Here is a 12173-nt window from a genome sequence, read left to right on the forward strand (position 1 = left end):
TTAGTCGCCTTTTACGACAAGCAAGGGGTGCTGAGGATCTATTCTAACCGGATCCCCACGGGACCTATATATGTCGAAAACTGAAAATATTTTGTTAATCATTGTACAACAAATGTTGTAGATAATGAAAATACCTGATCAACAATATTAAATTTTAGGGACAAGTCCCTTTGATAAGACTGAGGCCGAAAGGGGTAAAAGGTATGATATGAATATCTTTTTTAAAAAAACGAATTTGTTAAGCATCGTGATCATTGAAGCAATTCGTTAGTTTCTGACATTATGCAACCGCTGATATCAGTAAAATAATCATTGATTACATGTACATAATGAAAGATATACTGTATATAAAGAAATAATTACGAAGCGCAGATGGTCTCTATGCCTCCTAAACGAAAACCATTTTGTAGAGCAGTGTCGATCATAAATTGTTCAGAATGTAACAATAAACAAAATGCAACCATCAAATTCTATTTACATACCCTTTCAATGAATTCAGGGACCGGCCCCTAAAACTAAATATATCATATATATGTCGAAAACTGAAAACCTATATTAAACGTAGAACAAAAGCAGGTAATGAGGAAACCTATTCAAAAAAATACCAAGTTTTATTTAGGGGTCAGTCCCTTTGACAAGGGACCAGAAGGGCCCGCATTATCTACATCTTAGACATCACCGACGCAAAGTTGTTTGTTTTGACGTTCTGTAATTGCTGATGTCAGCTAAACGATCATTGATTGCGTAGTTAGTGATTTATAGGAATAAGGTAGGGAATTTTAATCACATCATTTCAAAATCGAAAGGAAGTTATGTTGGTCACAACGAGATTGTGTCTAGTTATTATTAGCATATATTGCTTAATACATTGTATCTTCAACTTTAATTTAAAGCTCAATAGGGATCTTGTTCTAAACATTCGTACTTTTAAATCAGCCATTCTGCAGGTCAATTATATCAACTGCACGCTTCAATTTGACATAGATATCTAATGGTCGTTTTGCAATTCTTCATTAATAATACTCCAATCTACAGGTAAACATATACCCCACATGTAAAAAGACTCGAACGGGGAAGGGGGGTTCTTTCTTAATGTTTTATAGCAGGTGAAACCTTACAGCAGGTACACATGCAAAACGAATATTACAAGTGCGATTTAATAGTGATATTCTCCGTTATTTCCGTCGATGAATACACGCCATACCATTATTGATTTTTGTCACGGGTGTTCCTATTTCGAAATCTGAACATAAGACGGGTAAGTAACTTCATTTTTACCATTAAAACCAATATGTATTTCTTTTTTCTCTAGAACAGGTATCAATATATTCATTTAATGAATATGCATTTACCAGCAAGTATGATTATTCGATTGGGCCGTAAATCAATTGTATTTGTGAAAATGTTAAGGCAGCGATATAATGATTTTAGGTGTTAGCAAAAATGTCTAGAACAGTATGTATTGGTTTATTTAAAATATGTGCTTCCTAATTGTTTTCGGGCTTCATCATAAGATTGTCTGAGCACAGAATGGCTGCTGGTAAACCCCATTATTCTTTCTCGAATGTACATAGCATGTATAGAATACATATATATCATATATCAATAGTTTGAAAATGATCTTGGCACAGGAAAACTAGCTTCGTTTATTACAGTCGGGTTTCGTATTACATGTACATGCCATAAATGATATGCAAGTATATTAGACAAATAGACAATGGGTTTTTTATGCGATGTGTATTCTCAGTTATTAATATTTTAAATTCTTGTATGAGAAATAATGTGATAGAAAATGTTTAAGCTGTGTTGAAATGACGAGGGGAGAGTTCACGTATTGAGAAAGATCGTGATTTATAATGAATACACACTCGACCTCGGTCTACGCTTGAGCTGCAGTTTGTTTTATGTCTCTGTGTTTGTGTTTTACAACGGAATTTGATATCGGCGTCAGTCTATTGACATTAGTTGTGTCTTCGCTCTGTATATTTATTATGTTATTGTGTTGAACATAGACGAATGAAAAGGGAATATTAGAAACGTTTTGAAGTGGTCGCATATGATGTATTTCTTTTAAGGACACAACTTTGTCATATTATATGTTCTTGCATAATCTTATCACAGCCTTTACTTTGTTTTCAAGTCATTTGTTCAAGAATAAATGACCAAACCTCACTCTAATTTCATGTTGTCTATTGTATAGAAGTTCATCTGATAGGAAGATGCAAAAACAAGCTACGTCAAAGTCAGATAGATAAAGTTTTCAAATAGTTGTGGATATAAATTTCTTTTAAGGACATACATTTAAAATGGGCATTCGACCCCGGACATCAGATGACAAAATAATCCAAAAACATTTTATTTCATATATTACTTCATAAAATATTATCTATGAGATACATTTCAATAAACACCGGTGATAGTCTCTTTTATTATCGCATTGTATTGGACATTACACTGCACTTCAATTATAAGCTAAATATCACAATGGTTGCATTTCAACCATTACTTCACACTAGGTATATTCTTGTCATATTTCAACTAGCTGCAGTAGTGTAGCCTTCTCCGGCTTTGTCCTGGGAGAGGGCTACAACTCCTTACAGGATCTCCGTAATGGTGCAGATGCGGGAGTGATGCGGTAGTGATTCACTCCCGCAACATTTTTGATCGATCTAAACATCTGCTGGCTTTTTTTACGTAAATAAAATATTCTTTCTAATTAGTCAATATCTAATTTTACAACCTGCAACTTACGATTTGTGAGGCTCTATTTTACGGTGTTTAACAATTCGATATACATGTATTCCATTTTCTCGATTCATATTTGTGCGGCATTTTTGATTGTCAAGTTATTTGCATTTGCCCATATAAGGTAGTGTTTACATCAATGGGCGAGTGCTGAGGAGAAGGCGATTTCGCCGGTGTTGAAAAGGTTTTAATTTGATATCATGTTAAAAAACAGTGTATTTTTTTCTGCCACCATATGATTTTCCTTTCTTTGTCGGAATGGCTCGAGTAACTACATTTTCGCGCTGATTGTCAATGTTTAGGTTTTTCAGTAGATCCACCAACGAGATCTCGTGATAACAAGCATGGCGCAGCAGAGGAAGAATTTTGGATTTTGCACATGAAATTTAATGAAAATACCCTTATTAAACTTGCGCAAACGTAAAGTTGGTACTCTTAGTGGTATATACATTATTGGATACAAATACACAGAGTTTATTGCAGGTTACCGGTATTCATACAAATATTTTGCACCATTACGAAGTTCCTATGGAACTGTTGCCCTCTCCCGAAAACGTCAGAATAAAAAAAAAATAGGAAAGACTAAAATTGAAGCTATATTTAAACCATTTTCAATCAGAATATCCAAGAACTTTTATAGTGTATGCGAATGTAGTTGTTCAACATCATGAAATTTTCCATTATCGCAGGTCACCGTTATTCCCGTTTATAATTACCTGTATCTTAATAAATACCTTTGATACCTTTACAAACTGTAATGATAGTACATCTATTTCAACAGATGAGAATTCGAACAGGAATGAAAATAAGAAACAAATTTCATTTTTTTTTTATTGTATGAGGGTATGGACTGAAACGCTTCATGACGGCATGTTTTTCACGAAGCGCTATACCGGATCCAAACGTAACAATTCATACCCTCATGCTTTTCGAAAGAAACGTTTTTCATTTTTAATGTTAAAAGTTAAAACCAAAATTTGTACCGTCTGAATGCAAGAAAAAGAGCAATATTTTAGCTTTGATTCTGTGTTATGTAAACAAAGACTCGAGGCTTTTTATGTAAACAAACAGACCAGTGAAACGTTAATTTTGTAATTCATGGCATTTTCATTTTGTACAATCACAAATTGTAACTTTCAAATGACACATTCTACCTAAAGTATACTTGAGATGTGATATATATAATAAACTTGGATCAATATCCATTTATTTTGAAAACCCCGTAAACAATCTTTGTTTTCAAAACAAATAATAAACTCTGTATAATGGGCTTTCGTCATGATGAATAACTTTAATTTTTTTGTGAAACCTTCTAAACATATCAGACTGTAGATTTTGATCATTTAAAGTGAAAAACAAAATTTGGAGGATAATCGTGAATCAGTCAATGTTGGCAATCAAATAGCACATACATGTAGATACTTTTTTATAAACATACGGATTTTTTTTCTTATTTGAATTTAGCAAATAGATATCTCTTAGATAATATCCTACACGTATACACAGAAATACATTATCTATTGCACACCAGTAGGAAAAGTTGTTCTTCATGGGTCTAAAACTTCCCTATTTCGGTCAAGTCAGGGGCGTTTTCAGACCCATTTTCATGATTTGTCGGTTAAGTCTAAGTTTTAGTTTCTGGAAATTTGGATTATCTCCCTTAACAAAATTGGTTTTGTGTCTGTTAAAATTATATGACGTTGTTAATAAACTTTTGAAATTTTCAAACAAATTATTAAACGTCACAAAGGTGGCAGCACACGATAAACATTTTTACAGGCTTATTATTCAGACATGGTGTTTTAGTGAGAAAGAAATAAGCAATATAATGGGTTACTGGGCTATCAAAATACTTATTGCATTAATACAGATACGTGTAGGAACATAATGCCGCAGCAGATACTAGCGCTAAAGTTGTTGAAATGCTGGATAAACATGGGTTTTTTATTAGTCACCGATTGTATGGATGTATCAAAATAAAGGAAATTAAGTGATGTATGATTAAGCATATTTCATTTAAAATAAGCATACGACTTTCAACGCCATTTATTGCATGTTCGTTTGTAAAATCGTGAGCTTATAAAATTTAATAATAATAGAAAGGTGGAATCGGTATCAACCTACTTAACCACCATACCTAACGACTTCCTGGTTACACGGTCACAATTCATGCAGAATGAAAACAAAATCGTGTCTTCATTCAGGTATATAATTATGAATTCAATAGGTAGGTAAGTAGCTAAGAAAGTAAGTAGGTAGATACAGGGTAGATAAAGGTACAATATATGTAGGTACAGTGTAGATATAGGTACATGTTGGTAAGGAAGTGGAGGGATGTTTGTATCCATGCTTGTAAAATATTGAACAGAAAACCTATACAAGTTGCGTGTATTTAAACACTATATAACAATATGTCTTAACAATATGCTTGATTTCATAGGTCGGATATGATGATGTTAAATGGATTGTCGGACCTCTGCGTGCTGATTGTAATGCTATGTCTTGCCGTGGGATCTGCTGACGTTAAAACATGTAAAATACATTTCTTGTTAAAGTTTATTTTGAGTGAAAGAGTATGAATATTATAAATAGCTTCCCTTTTACTGTTATGTATTCTTAAAGAAAGGGTTTACTTACTTAAAACAACTTTTGTTAAATTTCTTACTCCATATACCCCTCTTTCTATCTTGTGGGATATTTTTTCCCTATATAATCGGCGATTAAAACTACAGAATATAACATGGACATTTCATGTTATAGATATTTAATTCAAAGAGGGAAATGAATCAGATCCGGAATTTCGGACTGAAATTTTCCTAGGGTCATGGTGTTGCTTATCGCCCTTTGAAAACGTAGACAATGGCAAATTCACAGTTTCGCTAATCTATTTGTTTATATATTTATATTGTTCAGGGATAAAATCAGACATTTTTAATGAAATCTTTTACAGATGAATTTGGAAAGGACTGCCATGTTACATTAGAGGAAGTAAAAGAGGACCGTCACATCTACGTTGAATACAATGGCAGACGTGTGTCGAGGTCGTGTACTAAATTCTCATTTGAAGCGGAGGAAGAGGATTACAAAATATGTGTGAACCCTCAATACTTTAGCGACCCTCAATGTGCCGTGAAGTTAGAGTACACATCCTCCTCTGGAGGACAGCTACAGGTATGGTTTCACCGAGTCCAGAGCATGGGTATTTTCTCATGGATTTGCTTGTTAAGCGGTTTCGTTATTTACCCCTTCCCTGATTTTCATTACTTACCTCATTACATGTTGGAATTGGCACGGTAGAAAACTCTTAACTGCTAAAGCCCATAGTGCGATGCAAACAGGTTAGACTTTGTGACAGTTCACCCCGCGCTGCTGAACTTTCTGTATGAACGAAACATTTTCGAAATAAGGAGTAAAACAACAAACAAAATATCTATTAATTTCTATAGTCATTATATTCGGCATATGCCTGCATTTCAGAGAATGTACAAAATTATAATGTATGCATATTGTGCTCATGCTTACAGCATTGTAAATCCTTACACTATGTTGTATTATTTAGTAATTTGTTTGTTTTACATCCCGTTGAGAATTGTTCCAACATATTGAGACGTCACCAGTTGAAGATGTGCCACAAATTTAGACCTATGCAATAGCGTTTAGAACTGTAGCAGTCTTTCTAAACGGGTGTTGCTAAAGCGCGGGACGGAAAATGAAATTTAAAAATTAGAATGATTAATGTATATAAGAAAATGCCCAAAATGGGGGGGGGGGGGGGGGGTTGATTTATTTTTATAAAAATCAACAATTTGGATACTATTTACAAGCGATAAAACTCTTAAAATTTTGCATCATAAATTGATTAAGCGAATTAAGTTAAACGTTTGTATAAGAATTTACAAAGCGTTTTACAAGAATTTTGAAATGCCGACATTGACAAAGGTGTTAGCGAGTAGTCATCCTTATTAAACTTGTATCATTTCTCTTATCAAAGACATCATTTAGATGTGACGTTACATGCTTTGGTGCGCACCTTACAGCAAATCCTGACCGAATGCACTTGTTTGGGATTTTATCGTTTTTAATCCTATGTGTGTACAAAACTATGATTATTCAAAGTCGAGACATGTGTATTAAAATAACCTGTATCATAAGTTACAGTGTAGCTTAAAATCTGTTCATATTAATGCATATAATTGTAGAGTGTTACTTGTTCGGAGAATCACGATTCGGAATACTGTGTTTCAAGGAATAAATATATCTACATAAATTTCGAGCAACGTAACGGACGAGACACAACAGCCGCCAGGTTCCAGCTAAAATTAACAGCAAAGAAGGTTTCTGACAAACAAGGTATGCTTTCACGTTCAAATAGGCTGTGAGCTTCCTAAGTCATCGGGCACAACACGCATGATGATGAATATATTGCAAAAGTCTTTTATGTGAGCCTTATCATACTTGTTTAAATGTAAACAAAATCCCATGATTATATTTAATTGCTGTGATAAAAGTTAGAAATTCATTTCCAAATTAAGGATTATCTCCCTCATGCATAGCACTGATCCTTAGACGAATTTAACTCCAGTCTTTGGCACTCTGTTTTTTTCTTTTTAGTTCTTACAAGTTTATTGTTATCTCGGATTTCCAATATGTCGGCTTGAACGTCACTAAAGAGACATTATTTGTCGAAATGCGCATATTGTGCATCAAAATTGGTACCGTGTAAGTTTTACATGAAACAGGGATATATATTTTTGGTTTCAATTTATATTTATAGATAAGATAAACTTTAATTTTGATGAGCATTATGGAAAGGCATCATTATTCTAGCAGTATTTAGAGGGGTTGAAGGTTAGAACGTACTATATACACTGTACATGTAGCACGTCCGAGTCTCTGCATATACGTAATGTTTTCACGAGATAAACTGAAATTAAAGGGGGCAACTTGAAGTATCCATTATATCTAAAATTCAATATAACTGATGTTGAACCATATACATAATGTTGCTGGGGAATTGTTTAGATTTACTTCAATATAAAAGATAGTTCAGTGTAAACAACTTCAACATAAGTGGAGTAGACTGTATACATTTATCAAAGCAATGTTAAACTACGCAGATTTAGTGGAAATGTATCAATATCAACTTTAAAAAAAACAACAGCGGAAATATTTTGATACATAAGTTTTGTTTTCTTTGAATGTTTGCAAAATTCTACTCCCAGGAGTATATTCTGTAGTTTTATTCAATGAAACCTTGACTGGTAATCATTGCATTTTAAATTGTTTACATACTTGTAGTAGATGGCGCTATAGTCGGAGCTGTCCTTGGTGGAGTAATCGGTGGTATTGTTTTGATCTCTCTGCTGACTGGACTTGTTTGTTGGTGTGTGTGCAGGAGAAAACCCACACAGGGACAAGTGTTGAACCAGAGTCATGCCAATCAAGGTAAGGCAATCAAATGGTTCTTCACCCAGTTTTGAGTCACAGTTAAGGCTATAATTCCTACATACATGTATGAAACTCTTGTTTATCTAAATTTATGACATGTATTAATCGTGAACGATAAGATTAACAGGTATCGCTTTGGATTGAGTTTTGGATCTATATGGGAACAATATTAGTCTCCCTTACCCGTTTGCTATATGTAAGAATTGTGGATTGATTGATTGTACATGTATTGGTTAACGACCCGCTCGAGAATATTTCACTCAAATGGAGACGTCACCATTGCCGGCGAAGGGCTGCAACATTTAGGCCTTTGCTCGGTGCTTATGGCCATTGAGCAGGGAGGGATCTTTATCGTGCCACACCTGCTGTGACACGGGACCTCGGTTTTTGCAGTCTCATCCAAAGGACCACCCATTTTAGTCGCCTCTTACGACAAGCAAGGGATACTGAGGATCTGTATTCTAAACCGGACCCAAGAGTTGTGGATTTTTGACCCTTTGTTGATTTAAAATGCATAATTCTGTAAGATATTATTTTCCTTCCGCCTAATAAATGTCATTATGCATTTTTAGCCGAGTTGAAACGAAGTTGAACTCGGCTATTGGTTTGGTGATGCGGGCGGGCGGGCGGGCGGTTGGGCGTCAACAATTGGTTTCCGGATGATAACTCGAAAAGTTTACGATCTGATCAAATGAAACTTTTATATATTGTTGGGTACAAGGTAAGCAAGAGCTTATTGATTTTGGAGGAAAATGGTCAAAGGTCAAGGTGACAGTGACCGAAAATAGAACGAAATTTTTTTTTTTTAAAAAATTGGTTTCCGGATGATAACTCAGAAAGTGTTAATCCGAATCAAATGAAACTTTTATATATTGTTGGGTACTAAGTGCGAAAGATTCCTATGGATTTTGGAGAAAAAAGGTCAAAGGTCAAGGTCACAGTGACCGAATATAGAATGAAAATTTCAGAAAAATTTGTTTTCCGGATTATAACTCAGAAAGTTTAAATTCGAATCAAATGAAACTTTGATATATTGTTGGGTACCAGGCAAGGGAGACCCCTATTGATTTTAAAGAAAAAAGGTCAAAGGTCAAGGTCACAGTGACCGAATATAGAATGAAAATTTCGGAAATAATTGGTTTCCGGATGATAACTCAAAAAGTTTAGATCCGAATCAAATGATACTTAAAAATACTGGTGTGTACCAGGTAAGGAAGACCCCTATTGATTTTGGAGAAAATAAGTCAAAGTTCAAGGTCACAGTGACGGAAAATAGATTTCAAATTAAAAAAAAATTGGTTTCCGGAGGATAGCTCGAAATTTTTTTATTTGAATCAAATGAAACTTCGATATATTGTTGGATACCAGCAAAGCAAGGCCCCTATTGATTTTGGAGAAAAAAGGTCAAAGGTCAAGGTCACAGTGACCGAAAATAGATTGAAAACTTCAGACATATATGGTTTCTGGACAGTAACTCGAAAAGTTTAAAACTGAAATTAGTTCTTTACAATTATAAATATGCCACGTCATTGATGACTTTACAATGTATCCCATGCAACTCGGCTCATGCACCCTTGGGTGCATATATTGATTTTTTTTCCATCGCTTAGTAAATACACAAATGTGTATGTTCTTTTGTTATTCTTTACACACAAATATATATGATTTCCCAGCAGCTTCCGTGATAAGCCCACCAGCTTATCCGTACTCACCGTATTCAACACCACTGTCAGGGAGTACCGCGTCTCCTTACCCAACCGTCGCTGCAAACTATTCATCACAATATCCCGGGTATACATGTACACAACCCGCACTACACTCCTCCCAGACAGGCAGTTGGCAACACACAGAGAAACAAGCATCCGCTCCACCACCTAGCTACGCTGAAGCGATCAACTGATTGTATTCGACTTTTGTTTGTTGAACTATATTTCAAGTTCATGTACTTTTTATTTTTGTTGATGTTACTGTAATCTTGTTCATATTTACATCGATTCTTTACAACCCATTGGCTATTGAACAAACTGATGATATCTCTTTTTCTTATCATAATATTATCCAGAAGTAGAATTACTTTTTATGATGAAATTTTATGAATATGATGTGCTTTTCTTATATCATTTTAAGATAATGTTTACATAAATGAAATGCAGAATAACTTTGAAATATCATTTGAATGTACTTAAATTGTAACTCTATTTTAATATGATGATTGGTATATTGCTTTTAATGTCATTTTGTGAATCTTTGTAACCACAATATTTGAAAATTGCAGAGTGGTCATTTCGATATTCATTGCGTTGATTTTTGTAAAATTTATACACCGTATAAGGAATCTGTACAGCGTTGTCTCTATGTTGGTCGGTATTTGTCTGTCTGTTGGTAGTTGTAGGCAAGATGAAAATCCAACTGGAAGTTCGACAATTTTTAATTTTCATGCCTGGTTCACACTGTCGTGCGATCCGTTACGAACACCACGATTAAGCATTCGTAGCTGATCACGGACATTTTCTGGAATTTCAGGTTTTGAAACGAGATGATGCAAGTTAATCTGTTCTTATACGATTCGATGGGCTTATACCGGTATTATAACTATAGTAACAGATCGTGGGACATCACAACAAAGCGTGGTGTTTACCTTGTAAAAGATCGACTAGTACCATCACGATTTGGAAGCACGATTAGATGCGATATGTTGCGCTTTGTTGTATCACACGTTAGGCCTACGATGAAGCCCACGATTTCAATCATGGCGCGAATCGTGAAAGTGTGAACATAACATTATTTATCTCTTTATTCATTTTTCTGCCCCGAGATCGAAGATCAGGGGGCATATTGTTTTTGTCCTGTCTGTCATTCTGTCTGAAACTTTAACCTTGCTAATAACTTTAGACCAGTAAGTGTTAGAGCTTTGATATTTCACATGAGTACTTCGGGTTACAAGACCTATCCGTGGGTACCAATATGTTTGACCTACTTTATATAACTTCTAAAATGGTAAATATTAGAGCTTTCATATTTCACATGAGCATTTCTTGTGATAAGGTCTTTCTACTGGTACCACAATATTTGTCCTTGTGACATTGGCCATCTTTGGAATTGGCCATTATTGTTTCACAAACACATCTTGTTGCTCGTTTGCATTTTGCTCAGTGATGAATTATTTGACAAATTCTATATTTTTTTTCCAGTTTTCAAAAAAAATTAAAGTAAACAATATACATGTATTTTGAATACAACATGCAAACCTATTTTTCATGTCATGTATGGTTTCTGGGTAAGATCTTTTAATCAGGAACAGATGTAGTACTTTTATAAAACACGAACGTAATGTTCTGATAAAAAAAAAATTGGGCATGTTGTATAACAATACAGAATATATTCTATGAAACAAATTGATACACATACTTTCTCACATGTTTACAACTGTAAGTGCAATTTCAAGATCTCCAATGTGTACCAAAATAAAAATCAATTTAAACGAAAGAAATATTTATTTATATTCCTTATGAACGTTGTTATGTTATGTGTGTATTAGAGATCAAGATTTCCCATGCCATCGACAGATTTTGTTTAACGTCCCATTTGAGATTTGTTTCTCTCGTATAGAGGCTTCTCCAGTTATAGGTGAAAAACATGGTGCTAGGGGCTGTAGCAGTGAGTTTTTTTTATCGTGCCAACACCTACCGTGATACGGGATCTCCATTGTTAACGTCATATTCACAAGGACTAAGCATGTTTTGGGCCTGAACTCTGTGATACCATAAATATAGAAAAGGTTTTAACTCCGACACAGATAAAAAAACTAACCACTCGCATCAAATACCTCAACATTCTTAAACTAGGTATGCTCTGCGTAATTTGCCGTTTTACTTGCATAGATTAATGTTTTAAATACTTCTATGCCAAATTTCAAGCCACAGGTTCTTACAATATCAAAGATATACGTAATCGTTCTCTTGATTTCACTTGTTTATTTT

The 12173-nt window shown here is 34.4% G+C and overlaps 1 protein-coding gene across 4 annotated transcripts; it reads left to right on the forward strand.

Annotated features, from left to right (window-relative positions):
* Nucleotides 1-738: 738 nt before the first annotated feature.
* Nucleotides 739-11683, forward strand: LOC125655260 (uncharacterized). Of its 4 annotated transcripts, none has more exons than XM_048885499.2 (6): nt 739-1258; nt 5186-5277; nt 5696-5916; nt 6945-7095; nt 8044-8190; nt 9867-11683. In XM_048885499.2, the coding sequence occupies exons 2-6, from the start codon at nt 5193-5195 to the stop codon at nt 10091-10093; spliced, it is 831 nt and encodes a 276-aa protein (XP_048741456.2). In that variant the 5' UTR covers nt 739-1258; nt 5186-5192; the 3' UTR covers nt 10094-11683. The 4 variants fall into 4 exon arrangements, with proteins under 4 accessions (XP_048741456.2, XP_048741458.2, XP_056000604.1 ...); XM_048885501.2 differs by having other exon boundaries at nt 996-1258; nt 8047-8190; XM_056144629.1 differs by having other exon boundaries at nt 996-1258; nt 8047-8190; nt 9870-11683.
* The last annotated feature ends 490 nt before the right edge of the window (nt 11684-12173 follow it).

Source organism: Ostrea edulis, chromosome 7 (genome assembly GCF_947568905.1).
Source record: "Ostrea edulis chromosome 7, xbOstEdul1.1, whole genome shotgun sequence".
NCBI classification, from domain to species: Eukaryota; Metazoa; Mollusca; class Bivalvia; order Ostreida; family Ostreidae; genus Ostrea; species Ostrea edulis.